Source organism: Phragmites australis, chromosome 22, assembly GCF_958298935.1.
Source record: "Phragmites australis chromosome 22, lpPhrAust1.1, whole genome shotgun sequence".
Lineage (NCBI taxonomy): Eukaryota > Viridiplantae > Streptophyta > Magnoliopsida > Poales > Poaceae > Phragmites > Phragmites australis.
Window position 1 is genome coordinate 20,198,490 of NC_084942.1, and position 15,969 is coordinate 20,214,458.

General features: G+C 42.5%; 2 protein-coding genes and 1 non-coding gene across 3 annotated transcripts; 2 read left to right on the forward strand and 1 right to left on the reverse strand.

Annotated features, from left to right (window-relative positions):
- The first annotated feature begins 209 nt into the window (after positions 1–209).
- On the forward strand, positions 210–6,472 carry LOC133904739 (calmodulin-binding protein 60 F-like). The gene is made up of 12 exons (XM_062346254.1): positions 210–585; positions 671–719; positions 1,061–1,113; positions 3,492–3,606; positions 3,715–3,764; positions 4,030–4,508; positions 4,610–4,770; positions 4,858–5,064; positions 5,171–5,357; positions 5,440–5,565; positions 5,722–5,828; positions 5,973–6,472. The coding sequence occupies exons 1-12, from the start codon at positions 458–460 to the stop codon at positions 6,183–6,185; spliced, it is 1,875 nt and encodes a 624-aa protein (XP_062202238.1). The 5' UTR covers positions 210–457; the 3' UTR covers positions 6,186–6,472.
- Positions 6,473–7,072: 600 nt separating this feature from the next.
- On the reverse strand, positions 7,073–12,249 carry LOC133905093 (protein DEHYDRATION-INDUCED 19 homolog 2-like). The gene is made up of 5 exons (XM_062346800.1): positions 11,956–12,249; positions 11,668–11,837; positions 8,238–8,315; positions 7,843–8,105; positions 7,073–7,462 (listed from the first exon to the last, which is right to left on the reverse strand). The coding sequence occupies exons 1-5, from the start codon at positions 12,014–12,016 to the stop codon at positions 7,360–7,362; spliced, it is 675 nt and encodes a 224-aa protein (XP_062202784.1). The 5' UTR covers positions 12,017–12,249; the 3' UTR covers positions 7,073–7,359.
- A 2,182-nt stretch (positions 12,250–14,431) lies between these two features.
- TRNAT-AGU (transfer RNA threonine (anticodon AGU)) lies at positions 14,432–14,505 on the forward strand. Its single transcript has one exon. It is a non-coding gene; the product is annotated as a tRNA-Thr (tRNA).
- The last annotated feature ends 1,464 nt before the right edge of the window (positions 14,506–15,969 follow it).

Consider the following 15,969-nt stretch of genomic DNA (forward strand, 5'->3'; position numbering starts at 1 on the left):
CTCTTATCTCTAACAACTTTCTTTCGAGAGAAATCGTGAAGGAAAAGAAAAGAATTTCATTTTGAAAAAAATAACTCTAAAAATCTCGTTGTGAAGAAAATTGTGAAGAAAAACTGTTGGAAGCTAAAAGAAACGAAACGGATCGAATTTTCTTTCGCGAAAGAAAACCGTCGGACGTAGCCTAAGAAAGATTCCGCCAGCATCATCTCTCCAGTCTCCCTGGCCTCCGAGAGAAAGCACGCACGATTCCGCCGACCACCCGGAGCTGCGGCCACGGCCGGGATGGATGACATCCACGCGCTTTCGCCTGACGCGTGTCCGCCCCCTGCCCTGGCGACACTGATCGGCGCGACTATAAGATGCCTCCGAGTGCCGCCCCCTACCTCTATACAAACACGGTCCACGGGTGGAGAGAGAGGGACAAGGGAGGCAGAGTGAGACGGAGAGGGAGAGAGAGATGGTTCAGCAGCCGGCGGCGAAGCGCATGAAGCTGGCGGTTCCGGTCGGACTCGGCGGCGAGGCGGCATCGCCGAGGAGCCGGAGACTGCGGCACACCCTGCTCGTGGTGCTCTTCACGGTGCGAGTGTGAGTGCTCCTCCCACTCCCACATCTGCTCGCTGATTCTTGGAACCCCTGCATTTCTTGAATCCGTTCGTGTGGCTGCGCGCAGGAGCGTGAGGACCACGGTGCCGGCCAGCATCTCCCAAATCGGCAGCATGGTGAGCTCAATCTCCGACCCCTCCCCATTCCAAGAACTAGTGTTTCTTGTTTAATTTGAGTAATTACCACCTTTGGTACCGTCTCCTCGTCATTAGTTTCTTGCTTTGAAATCTTTTAATGGTACAATTTTACCAGTAACTAGCCTGTACCAGATTTTGGTTTACCTCCATGTACTGGAAACCGGTCTAGATTTAGCCAAGTATCATAGACCCACAACACTTCTCAACATGTAGAGATCCAGGCGACCAAGATCATGTCTTTCTTGCTCCCACTTTTTGTCTCTTTCTCACATACTTTACGCCTCCGCGCACCTGATTTCATTTGTCCTGCAATTTCACAGTTTCAGGGATATGTCGATCATGCCTTTCGCGGGTGCAATGACATGATTTCTAGGTAAGATTTTTCCACCCCTGTTGTTAATGTCCTCTCTCTCTTATAACCATACTATTTTGGGAACCGACAGGAATCAGGCTTTTATCTTGTACATTAGTAGTACCACGGCCAGCCTAAAATATTGTGTGTAGATTTTTTTTTTTTTGTGAGAGCGTAATTTTTCTGTGTAGGTTGTTATGGGCCCTGCTTGAGAAGCACATCTCTTATAAATTGGTAGCATCACTCTTTTCTTTTTTGAGAATACGTAGAAGAGTTGTGTATTTGGTTTTCGATTTTCTGACATGTTTTCCTGATAAAATGATGTAATCAACCAAGTGTGGGATCAAATAGTTGTAATGTTTCCTATGTTTCATTTGTACTCCCTCTGTTATTTTTTATTTGTCCTTTTAGGAGTTGCAAATTGTCCTTTTTTATTTGTTCTTATATGATCCTAAGAAGAGACATAGCTATAATCCACTATGTCATTTTCCAAGACTCAATTCTTTTGTTCATTGGTCATCATTTTTTTTAGTGGAAGCTTTCATCTACATCAAGATGATACAACTGCACAAGAGTTCGCCCTTAACCTCTGTATAGCTAAGACGCACACAGCCACCTCGGTTAATTAAGGGAAAAACTAAGTACAAAATCAGCTACCTAGCTAAACTAGGCCCAGAGCAATGTATCACCTAACCAGCTACCTAGCTAAACTAGGCTAACAACGCCGCAGAACAGACCAAGGCCAGGCCTAAGTCGACCTCCACTCGGAAACGCAGGGGAGGAACTCCCAGACAATGCCCTAAGCAAGGCACGATGCCAAAGGCATCGCCGTCGCCCATCCGGAAAACCGGAACTAGATTTTCACCCGAAGAACCTTCTAGAGAATGTAGGAAGGCACCACAACACCGCTTTCAAGGAGAGAACAACTCCCTAGGGCGTCGCCAGCACCGATCAGGGCTTTCGCCCGGTGCTCCAGCACCTAACCAGGACGAAGGGGGCCAAAAAGCTAGAGGAGCCGAATCGGCCCAAGGAGGCCAGAAACGGTGACGAGCGCCGCTCAGCCCCCCACCCACCGGAACTACGCATCAACTACCAAAAGCTGCTTGCAGCAAAACACCACTCAGAGTAGACCGAAGCTGAGTGGATCTGGCCAACTACCGCAAATATCCCATGAATCACCATCACGAGGATCCTGGCAGTGGGCCACAAACATCCGGCCACCACCACAAAAGAGTCGACCTCCCACGCACCTCACCGAGCAGCGTCCCCTACAACCCAAGCATCACCGCCGGCACAACATGCGAAGACGGCGTGCAGGAAGGGGCTACGCGCGCAGATCTACTTGACAAGCACCCTGGGCACAGCGAAGCGGACGACGATGAGCAGACTCGATCTGGATGGCGCGATGGTATCGATTTGGATGTGCGCGATGGCGAACGCTCGACCACCGCCACCCATGGAGACAGGCCACCACTGCGCATGATCCCTTAGATCCGGATCGTCGATGCGAGATCCGGCACCGAAGAGGATCCGGCCGTCACCGACGAAGAAGGCGGTAGTGAAGGCAAGGCAGGTACAACATTGGGCTCTCCATCGGTGACCCCTTGCTACCGAGCATTCAGCAGCGACGCCACCGCCATTGTTTTCACCACCAGGACCTTGGAGCTCCCCATCAGTGCGTAAATGAGGTCACGTGGAAAAACCAACTGGATACACAAATCCAGCTACCAATCATCATCTTCATCGAGCAAGTCTGATGTGTTGGCCTCCCCACCAGAACTGCTCATCCATATGGAACCAGCCATGGAGCCTCAGATCTAAGGAAAAAAAGAAAAGGAGAAAGGAATGAAGGAAGGAAGGACACGGGGAAGCTAGCTTTGACTCCCCCGCTGGTATCCTCCGTCGTCAGCCAGCCGACAACAGTGGTGGCGACAGGAGATGGCAGGTCGAAGGGGTGGTTTGGTGATGGCCTGGGTTGCCCTCGTGTTGCCCTGGGAGGTGACACCGAGGGCCCTTGGGTGGTTGGAGAGAAACTAATTTAAACATTACACTTTTAATAGGGAAATAGGGACACGTGGTAACTTTCTTAATACCCGTGCACAAGGCTAAAATGACAAATAAAAAAGAACGGAGGTACTTCTTTTTCCATGTGAAATCTCACTCCTCTTTAGGTGAACTTGCAGCTCCTTTTTCTCTCTATAAAATTATTTGCAAAGTGTTGTCACTGTTTTACTGGAACTCCATCCTGCAACTATTGCCAGGTTCAGAACTTATATTCTTACCTTTATCATTAGTTTCTATATTTGTTTTTTTTTTTTCATCCGTGCACATTCTTTTGCAATATTTTCTGAAACTCATCTGAGTTTGTTTTTTTCTCCCTTTTGTTTTCATGGTCACAGCAAACTGGAAACTTTGCAGGGGCTGGTTGAGAGCAAACTGGAAACTTTGCAGGGGCAGGTTGAGAGCAAACTGGAAAATTTGCAGGGGCAGGTTGAGGGTCTCCGGCATGAAGTGGTTAGCTTATCTTCTCCAGAATAACTTCCGTGCATGTTGATTCCTTTCCGAGGAATCCAGTTGATGTTCTTTTGAACTCGTAATAACACTGAAGTATAAAAATTGCAGAGACAACTGACGCAACTGTGTTCCAATCGCCGTGCTGATCAACACACCAAGTAAGAAATCAACAATTTATCCCAGCCTGAAATGTAGTATGTGTGTTTCACTTTGCTTGTTGTCTAGTCACATTTCTATACATTGCCTTGTATGCATTTAGCTTATGAGCTTCCCCAGATAAATTGTTTACAGCATACATTTCATGTTGCTATGTAGGGAACAAAGAAGTATGCGTGTGTTAAATTCATAAAATGCTAACAGAATATATCTATGTGCTACGTCCTTTGTCACAAACTCGAATTGTCATTCTTGTCGGTGTTTCAGATTAGAGCCAAACCAGGAGGATGCTGCTGCCAATGGATCAAACACAAGCATTCGGCTGCGTTTTCTAAACGTTTTGAAGCCACCTATTTACACCAATAAGGACATAACAGATGAGAACAACGCAGCTATCAAAGTTGCAGTGTTTGAAGGTGACAAGATGATCACAACTGGTCCGCTCTCCAAAGCGGAAATTGAGATCTTGGTTCTCCATGGCAGCTTCTACAACAAATGCCGGGACAACTGGACAGAAGAGGAGTTTGACAAGCACATAGTGCTAGGTCGAAATGAGCAAGGGCTTGTGCTGGGGACTGTGCGGTTGATCAATGGAGAGGTAGAACTCAGCCAGATCCACTTCAAGGAAGGGTCATGCAGGAAGAAGATCATCATGGCAGCAAGAGTTTGCAAGAGCAAAAATACCGCTGGTCGGGTTTGGGAAGCCATCATGGAGCCTGTGGAGGTTAAGGATCGCAGAAATGAACGTATGAGTCAGATTTTTTTTTTTTTTTTTGGTCAGGTTTCCTATTGTTATTGGATATGGTATGACCAAGTCTTATCGATGAAAATTGCTTCTTTGTTGCAGCAAACGAGAAGAGTAACCCTCCAAGATTATATGATGACGTGTATCGCTTAGAGGAGATTGCCAAAGATGGAGCTTACCACAAGAGGCTTAAGGAAGCAAATATCTGCACAGTGCAGGACTTCTTGAAGGCCTTGAACAAGGATTCCAACGAGCTTTTTAAAGTAAAGAACACATGCAATCTCGTTAGTCCTTGTTTTGTAGCTATCTGTTTGGTTTGTGTGATGTTGTCTTGGTTTCTTGGCATGCAGATCCTTCAGATGAAAAAGAAGGGCAAGTCTTGGTTCAAGATGATAGGGCATGCTAGGGAGTGCATTCTCGAAGACAGCCATGAGCTCAAAGCGTATCATACTGAAGATGGGAATGTAGTGCTCTTCTTCAATTGCGTGCATGATCTTGTTGGAGCAAGATGTCGTGGCAATTACATTACATGTGATGAATTTAACCCACTTCAGAAGGTACACTCGGAACTCATCAACATTATGCCGGTTTTTGTGACCGTGTAGGTGTTCATCAATGCCTTGAACTTTTGATGATAAGAAGATGCACTGTTTTTGGTTTCAGGCTTCAGTGAATAAGTTGAAAAATCATGCGTACAGCAAACTGCAGGACATTCCATCCAATTATGTAATGAAAGGCAATATTCCTGAGCCAATTTATTCAAGCACAGGTGTTGCTGTTTGCCCATCTGTTCTAGCTGTGGGCACATCACAGCCAATTTTTTATGCTGATCACCTTGCGGCATATCAAGGTTATTGGGATTTGAGCTAGTTCTGACTGCTCTTACATTCCTCGCTATGCTCGATGGTCTTATTTGTGTTTAAATTTTCAAGGAACTGGACCAGCTGAAAATATTGCTCACGATGCAATCAACAATGTAACTGGGCCAAGTTATCCAAATGCAAACTACTATCCCATGAGCACCGTTCCCCTTAATCTAACCACACATTTTTACCAAGGTACTTTAGTTTCAAAAACAAATACCAAGGTACTTGTTGGTATTTGTTCCCTCTTATCTCTTCCTTTCCCAAATGTTTTCTGCAGTAGTTATTCTGTTCAAACGAATTTTAAACTTTAAACTGTTATTCTGATACAATGATTTTGAAACTTCACAGATCAAGGAATTCCAGAGCTTGGTCAGCAGCAAATGGTTTCGCCTTTTATCGGGCTTGATTGGCAACAAAATCCCCAAGGTCCACAAGACTCTCCTGACCCAGTTGAGGTGATGCAATTATGACAACTCGCCCCGGGGTCTTTGCATATCCATTTCTGCCAGGACGCTTTGCTCAGATTCAGTGCCTACAAAAACCTGAAAAATAGCATCACCAGGCTTATTTAGCTCACGGCCACGCATTTGTTTTTGCAGTTGGCGAGTAGGATGTTTGGGGACCCTTCAGGGGCTTCAACCTCTGCTCAACTCAACCATGAACCACCACATCACCTTCCTCAACTCCATCAAATGGCGCCTGCTGCTGCACCGGCATGGCTGACGGTGGCAGCGCAGCCCTCGTGCGCTGAGCATGAGCAGGGACCCAGCTGGTCGACGTTTCCAGGATCAGCTCACGGCAACAACTGCTAGTAAGCACATAGGCCCTGCATAATGCAGTTTTGGGCTGTACAAAGCTATGTTCTCTAGTAGATAATGTGGAGTGTTTATCGTGTGATGCTACCATAGACGTTTAGTTTGTGTTACATGTGCATTACTAGCCATTGGATTAGCATGATGTAACTGCTGCCTGTCTGTTGTATGTTTCCGTGTGTTTGCAAATATGCAGGTGACAGGTTTGCTAGTAGAAGCAGAATTCTGGTGTTGTAATTTTTTGAGGAAGTGTATTTTCTCAGAAATATAATTTGTACTTGATTGAATTTCACGTCCATTGAGAATCTACACAGAAAAAATCAAGATTACCGAGAAAAAAAACATCAGCGAACTATTTTTTAATTGCCATTTCAAGTCTAGACACAACCAAGTCTTAGTTGTCTAATATGTGCAAATATATGTGAGAATGAGCTTAGTACATGACAAAAGAGATACAAATTAAAAAATGCCATCCAATGTTACGATAATTTTGAGGCTAGGGGCCACATTTCACAGATACAAAGAAAGGTATTTTACAACTCAGTAATCTTCGTGTTATACTAGGCAATATTTACCATATTTAGGTATAACTTAGGCTTTGGAGTTGTACCAATAATACTGTATGAATACATATATAGGTTGCTTTTATGAAAACGGTTATGATATACTATGCACATTATTGGCGGTCGAAGTTTTCTTAAGCTTTGTGCAAATGGAAATTACCCAATAGAAAAAAGAGCACCTTTGGTTGATGGCTGTGAAACTAGAGGTAAAAATATTGCGATAGAGCATGGGTATTTATAACATGGTAAAAGAGATTGGTTCATTCAATGGTAATGTGTGTTCCTAATGGTATTAGGAATGCAAACTCTTGAAAGATTAGCTTATACTATAAATCTAATATTATAATATTTCACTAGATAAACTTTGGTACGCGATTTAGAATCGATGTCACAATACCAGCGATTGCGCGGGTTATTGTTGCAGGAAGTAGGTTGAACAATTTGAAGTACAAGCATTGATTCTATTGTTTAAGTACCAATATATGTACATAATATGAGTACTAGGTGTACATATACACCAATGTCTAGGTGCACTCATGAGCTTGCCCTCGGTGTAAGGTCTGTTTGCTGGTAGCAAGAGCTGTCTTCTCAATCAATTTTTGAGTTATTCTTCACAAGATGTCATCAAACATCAGGGACAAGACGAGCCCCTGCACAAATTGGCTCCTCCTAGTTCGCTCCTCCTTAACCTCAGGGAGGAGAGGCTCATCAGCGCTGGCAAATAACAAAGCAATGTCAGTGCATCATAATGCACGGCATAGATTCAGTCATCGGTAAAAGGAAATATGTTCATACAACATCACAATTTATCATATATATTCAACCATGTCTAAGCAATTTTATGAACTGTCCTCGCTCATCAATTCATTACTCACTAGGAATTATCATGAGCATAATTGGAACCGGCACCAAAACCTGGATGTTTTCTACTACCTGTGGCTTAACACCGGCCGTATGTTCAGGGTTCCACAAACTCGACTTATTTCTATGTTATGACCAACCAACATTAACATAAATAATTTCAAATTGGACTCATTTCCCCTCAACAAACATAAGTGAATGAACTATGTTGCAGGTGGACAAATTTTTGGTACCTCTCTGCTGCTTTCTGCTCAAACGAAGCACTTTCCTCGTCTGTTTCGTCTAAGGACTCTTTCTCAGCATCCTTTGGCAATTCTACTTCAAAGAAGTTACCAACAAAAGAGGACAGTAAAGGATCAGGTACTGTGCTGATTGAGGTGGCACGCGAAAATCCACCAAAAAGGGGCTGCAGGTTCCTCTCATGTAGATCTTTCTTCAATAAGGCAAGTGTTGAATAATGCGACTCAGAGGAATCTCGCCGGTTTCTCCACTTATCCTGCACGTGAATTTCAGTAAAGGGAGTCAAGTAATGAAAACTTGATCTAATTTCCAGAAATTAGTCATGAATGGCCATCTATTGATACAATTGGAATTAATTGACTGATGATGATGTCCAAAGTAATGATACCTTCAAGAAACCTGGATGCTGTGACTTGATGTGCCCAACCAAATTCATCCCAACCCTATCTGTACAAATTGGGCATACCTGAAAGAATGAAAAGAAATTAAAGTAAACTGCCGAAAATTGTAAGAACTTGTGGTATATTTCAAAGAAAATGTGTTTCTATTGCCTGGACTATACAACACAGGGAGCAAGAAACAGGGCAAAGAATACTTTTGCCACATTCAACTGAGTGAAATACAGAAATTTAAAGTAAGAACTGCCACTCTTTTGAAATAATCTTTTAAGCAAAAAATCAGACAAGAATAAGTTTAGATTACGGTTTTAATAACTTCCCTACTACCAAAAAGATGTACAGCTACCTGGATTGGGGTTCAAATGGGCACAAGAGGTGTGAACGGACAGTTGTAGGACTGTACATGAATTGAGCTTAACCTCCACAAAATGGGAATACCGCAATTGCGATCTTGTACAAATAGCAGATTGTATAGCCTCAGTCGTTCACATGAAAATGATACTTGTGCAGTTGCAGCAAAGAAAACAAATGAGAACCCTAGCTCCACAAAGAAACATGACAACCACCGAAAGATTGCATATAACAGAGCACCACAGGATGACCAAAATTTTCTAAAGCATACCCATTCAAAGACACACTACACAATTAATGCTGCCATCAACAGTCTTCAGACCACTAGGTATTCCAATAACTAGCATGTATTGGGTTATCCCAAGCTGAATAAATGGGAAATTGAAACACATGAAGAACTTCCATAAACACCCACAGGGAGTAAATAGATCATTTCCAGATACTAGGAAACAGGGTTCTAAATAGCTAGCTATAGCTATTTTTTGACCTTGCCGCGAAGCCGCAAAAACTACAAGACCGTATCAGGGTTCTGAACAGATACACTATAGCAGAAGAAATCTTTACATGTGCTAAATCATCAATTTTCTCCTATAGCAATGTTACTGCAGTTTAATTGCCCAAGCACTAAATGGTAACCAAATGCACACAATCACAGCTACAACCAATATAACCGTAGTGCAGTGCTAGTGCCTAGTGGTCCACTATAAAACATAGCCGAAATTGGCAAATAGCGGGCACTGCACATCTTGTCCTATTTTGGGCTAGAAAACTATTTGGAAAAGCAATAAATAGGCTTTTATTAAAATACGGGTTAACCTAAAATTTCCCAAACTATGAGAATCAAGCCCAACATTGTGAAACACTTAAACGCTTGACCCCTCAAGCCTCAAAAGCCTCTTATTTACACCACTTTTAAAACTCAACAATGCTACCATGTATACCATGTGCAACCTTCAAAGCTTTGCGCACGGTAGGATAGTGGCCTTTGGTCTTGATTCTTGGATCTTGATATCACCCACTGTCAAGTGAGCAACATTGTCCCAAACCACACTTCTGTAGAAAGCATACAACATTTTGTGCAACTGGATTTTCAATTAATGATCTAATATTTTATTATTATAAACCTATGACTCCGAGTTGGAAGGTGGCTCTGTTTTTTATCCATTAGTTTGTTATGTTCATAGTATTTCAAGACAATATAAAATACCCAATGATGAAATGCACAAACATTTACCAAAAGTAGCTGAAACTTCTGACCGTTAAGTTGTAACCAATTAGAACATATAATTTATCTGCCCAACTAAAAATGAGACACAAAACTACACCATACATGTATTCTATCATATCAACCACATGAGCATCGCATCAAGCATCACTTAAGGCATCAAATATATCTTCACAATGGAGATATGAAGAGAAGTTTTAACTATATGACCAGCACATGCATAGCCCAAGGAATACTCTAATCTCAACAAGGAAAATCAGCTAATTTACATTAACAATATAGTAGAAGCACTTAATTGCCCCCAAAATGCCCGCCATTATGACTAAAACCCTAGTGCAAAACTCCCACCGAATCTTAAACACAACAGCACTCCCCAAAAATCACATAAAATATTCCCATGCTGTGGCACTATGGGTTAAAAACCCAAGCTTGCAACTAAAATATCTAAAACCACACAAGTACATCTTTCCTTAAGAACATAGATCAATATATCGCCACAAACGTTGAGAAGCCGTAAATTTCCCAACCTCTTTTGGAATAATAAGATCTTTAATCAATTCTTAGCAACCAAAAATGAAATATTGGTATCCGCTAATAAATTAATGGAGACATAACATCCAAAACACATGAAAGAAAGCGCTTCCTCATAAAAACAGGGAACATTAAGCACCTAACCAGTCAGTAACTTAAAGCACAAATATTTTGGATGAAAATATCATATAAAAAACAAAAAAAGTCCTACAAAAAAACTACAAAAGGGTTAAACTTTTGGCTAATGAAGACATAACAACTGATCCTACAACTAAACACATGAATTTTGAAACAAAAGAACCACCTTGAATGCAATATTGACCCAATCACACAAACACAACATCATGAACCACTAGAAATGCCTGAAATAGCACAGCAAAGGAGATTGAGTTAATATTATAAGTTGTAACCAAATGAACTGTACATTCATGGTAGAATCAAACTAGGGGAAAAAAAATTACAGCTAAAGACAACTGACACAAGCTAATACACCATGCACACGAGCAGAAGCACCTTAGATGCCCCAAAAATCCCATCTTTGCAACTGAAACCATAACATTGTAAGCACACCATGCATATGAGCGGAAACACCTTACCCTCCCCAAAAAAAAACCCATCTTAGCAGCTAAAATCTTAGCTTAATAACAAGAAACAGCTCAAACACTCTTTCTACATGCAGAATCAACTTGAAAACCCGAATCACGTCTTTGCAACTAAAATCATAAATTGGGAACTAAAGGCAGCTCAAACACACTTGGTATATGAGCAGAAGCAACTTACACAACTTAAATCTTAACAGCTAAAACCAACCCAAAAAAGCTTGTTATATAAGCATAAGCATCTTGTGCACCCAGAAAACCCCATCTTCGCAAGTAAAATCTTAGCTCCACGACTAAAAGCAGCATAGCACGCTTGGTACGCAAGCAGACACAACTTACACACCCCAAAAATCTGTCTTTGAAGCTAAAATCTTAGCTCCAGAACTAAAAGCAGCTGAAACATGCAATGATATATGAGCAGATGCACCTTACACGCCAAAATCCCATCTTTGCAACTAACATCTAGCTCCATAAATAAAAGCAGCTCAAGCACACTTTGTATGCAAGCAGCAGCACCCTAATCTTAGCTTTACAAGAAAAATCGAATCTTCAGAGCTAAAATCGCCTCAAAGACGCAGGCATTCCTCATAAACTACAGGAATAAAAATCTCAACATGTCCTACAAAACAACAATCAACTTAATGTTTGCAGCTAGAAGAGCTCCTAGAAACGACTGAAAATTGCATCCTTCTCCAAGGGCTGAGATCAAATTACCCCGGCACTGGCCTCCGCGTGGTGCTCGTCGTCGATGTGGCAGCACAGCCCGACCACGTCGAACTCCTCGCCGCAGAACGGACACGGCAATTCGTCCACCACACCCGCCGCCGCACGCTCCTCCCCCTCGTCGTCGCTCCCGTCGACCTCCTCCAGCCCGATCAGGGCATCTGCCGGCCGCACAAAAGTACAAAACCTCATCAAAACCTCCCCGCAATAATCCTAAAAATTCCATACACAAACACGAAATCCTCAAAATCCCAAGGAAAAATCGGATCTTTGGCTCACCGAAGCACGAGCCGCGGCGCCTGGTCTCGGCGGTGAGCCGCTCGTACGCGTCCATGTTCATGGCGGCGCAGCCGGGGCCGCGGGATTCTTGGCCGAGCCGGGGGGGCCAACCGGTGCTCGCGATAGCAGGAGGACGGCGGCGGCCGCGGCGATCGGCGGGTTAGACGTTTAGGGCTAGGGTTTTGCGGCGGGTGGGAGCAGGGGAGAGAGAGGGAGACACCGACACGAGGGAGGAGGGAGAGGGAGAGAAGTGTGGGTGGCTATGTGGCCGTGGGAGGCTGGGTATTGGGTGAACAACGGGAGCTCTTGCTTATGGAGGAAGGCGGTGGTTTTGCAGAAACCCCCTCGAGTTGGTTGCAGTTTTGTTTTGGTGTGCTAATGGGTGAAGCGCAATGTTGATAAATAACAAATTGAACTAGTCAAATATCCCTCCTCCACCTCTTTCGAAAGGGCACATGCCCCTTCTTGGTCATCTTCTCGTGCCTCTGTCATCAATCTCTTCCACATATATTAAATTGTCATCACTTATAATTATCATTAGCCTAAGAGTTACCATTATGTTGTTGCTCGTTCTATCGCATTTTCCCAGGCATCAACACCCTCACCTCGCCCTTCCTAACTTCATCACATACGATTTTCATATTATTCACCGTCGCTGTCAACCAGTGTAGGGGCTCTCAGTTTCTTTCTCCTCTCACATTTCTTCTTCCTTCTTTATCCTTCTTCGTCATCTTCTCGTGCCTCTGTCATCAATCTCTTCCACATATATTAAATTGTCATCACTTATAATTACCATTAGCCTAAGAGTTACCATTATATTGTTGCTCGTTCTATCGCATTTTCCCAGGCATCAACACCCTCACCTCGCCCTTCCTAACTTCATCACATACGATTTTCATATTATTCACCGTCGCTGTCAACCAGTGTAGAGGCTCTCAGTTTCTTTCTCCTCTCACATTTCTTCTTCCTTCTTTATCCTCTCTCTCCTCCATCGCTTTTTTCGTTTAATGGCATTTTAGTCGGTAGGGAGATTTAAGTCCACTTAGCCCCCTATAAATCCGCCCCTGCTGGCAACCATCCTCCTTATTATTGTGACCAGCATCATGTCACCGTGTCTCATTCCATTAGTGATGCTCATTCTTCCTAACAAGATCAAGCTCTGGTGACAAAGACCTACACCTGAAACACTAACCCCAAATATAGCCTATATATATTTTTTCCTACTTGACAAGTGTTCACTGTTAAACTATCTATGAGGGAAATCAATGCCCAAAACTTATACATATTTTACGTCAAAAAAATTTCACGAACGAGGCCCACACTCTTAGCTTCATAGGGTTGTAGGGCTGGGGGCGTCTCGAGGGTGAGCGATGTTCAACAGGAGCAGGAACGTGCCACGAAAGGGCAGCGCCCTGGCATGCAAACGCTGGATTGGAAAAATGAAGGCCTAATGTTTAAACTAAATCTAAGTTTCGCTATCCACTGACCAAGGAGAAAATGGCATATACTCATTCAAACATCTAGTTCTGGCCCATGGGTTAGTATGAGATTGAACGATTTAGTTCATTTGTAACATATATGGGATGATAAGAAATTTCTGGCTTTCTAGTCACGCATAAGTGACATTCTGGGTATTGATACAGTCTTCAAAGTACAACGTTTAGCCACCAGTTTTATTGTATTGCATTTCTAACCGAGTAAATTGTAATAATATAATGAACATGCTTTTGAGACAAAAAAAAAACAATATTATGTCTACACGTTTTATCTAAATATTCAAAATGGTGTCAAATAGTCAAAGTTTTAAGAGGCCACTTACTTTGTTGCTAGAGGGATTAACTGATATTATATACATGTCTCGACCAACAAAGGGACATTTTTTCAACTTTTTGATTCAACTTAGATCAACAAATCCCATGTCTAAACTTAAAAGCTCAGCAAATACATGCGAAGCATATCTCAAATTCAACAAAAGTTTTCTTTCCAACCCCGAATTGAGCTTTTCCGGAGATTTGTCACTTAAAGTATCTCGACCGTAACACCCATTGCAAGCTTCAAACTATATGTTCAATGCCGGCAAGTGCTATGCATGGGCTGACGAGAAACAAGAAGGATGTTGGGGGATGAAGGGGACTATGCCATTTCACGGGTGCTTGCTATAGTATAATAACTCACAACTTCCTTTTTTTGAAAAAAATTGTCCGCAACTTTTCTTTTTTGCAAAGTTTTTTTTTAAAAAAATATCAAGATAAGTTTTTCGAAAAAATTAATGAGAAAAGTTGCTTAGAAAAGTTAAAAGCATTTTAGAAAAAATTTCAAAATTGAAAAGTGGGTGGCTGAAGGGGGCACGAGCAACGCTTGGCGCGCGCATGGGCGAATCAGACTTCTCGGTACGAAGGGGACACTAAACACGAGTAGGCGAGCACATTCGTAGCTACCTAATTTGTAAATACTTTAGAATGTTACTAAACAGCTAGCTCTCGTAGCTCAGTTGGTTAGAGCACCCGTTTAGTAAGCGGGAGGTCTTGAGTTCGACTCTCAACGAGAGCATAATAGTTTTGCTTTTTTGTCAATTCTTTTCTTCATATTTCACAGCTCCACTTGATTAACACTAGATGATGCGTCCTGAACGTAGCTTCAGTCAATGCTCGTTCCTGCTTCGATTGCGTAGCAGACGTTTTAAATCTGACCAGCAGATCTTATGCTCTTCCAAGTTTTTGTAAGCTGAATGAGACGAAAACTTGATCACCTACGCGACCGTTCTTCTTGCTTGGAACCATGCAACATCGGCATTCACCTGCAGCTTAGGCTGTGGAGTAGCAACACATCACACACCAATGTTATTTGGATACTCGTGTTCAAATTCTTTTGTAAAATTGGACATCTTAAATTCGAGTTGTATTTCACATATTCAATTTTTTTTTTACCTAATCGGATAGTCATGTATGTGTCTAGGTAACACTAACATGTAGTACACAACCAGTTTGTTGATAGAGAAGAGTAACTCACAAATCTCTCAAGGACAGTCCTAAAGGAATTTGTTCATGGCGTACGGGTTGTCCCGTTTCAGCTAGAGTGCTAGATTAATTTGTTATGTGAAGTGCGGAATATTAATCCTAACCATAAACATGTCTCCTCTGCCTATTTGGGAGGTGTTGAATCGTTAGCTATGAACTTCGTAGGTTATTTGCAAAATCAAAATAAAGAAAGGAAATATTGTACTTTGTGACCTTCACCGGTACTTTGTGATCTCTTTTTTCTCTCCACCGCATCTGTCAGTCTATTTATTTTTATAAGGTGCACGCGCATTTTAATATTCAAACTATGTAACCTTTGACTGACAATTAGTCTAGCAGTATGTAAGTTTTGTGATTCAAAAGTGCTATCAATAGATTCGTATTTTTAAATACTTTTCTATGGTTATTGCTATGAATAATTATAATATAAGAGATACTGGTGGTCAAAGTTTGGCTTTGAAGATCGCACAGGGTCAAACAACGCCTTATATTTTGAAATGGATAGAGTACTTCTTATTGTCGATGAACTACTCCTAAGCTCTGCCTCCTTCTCCATTTATTCTCCCTAGGTTGTGGCCACTAGCAAGGATTGAGCACCACCGCCGCCGCCTTTAACCCTGCCCGACGAACCAACTCCCATGTTTCGGTTGTTGGCCGCTTCTACCACCATTTGCCTTGCTAACTAGTTTGTCTTTCCAACCATCTTCCCTCTATGTCTACCCCACCACCCCGCCATTCTTAACTTTCCCTTTCGAGTACCTCACCATTCTTAACTTGTGGCCCACGCGTTCGCCAAATAGTCTACCATCACCGCCCACAACCCTTCTCCGTTCTTGGTGGTAGGGCTGGGCCACAACCATCTCCATTCCTGCCTTTGAGATCGGGCTCGGGTGATCATTTCTCCCAACTGTTGCCCTAAAATATAATCGTCAATACCCTTACTTTATTTTTTTAATTTGGGAAGTATTCGGTGCTTAGAACTAGTGAATGCAAATTA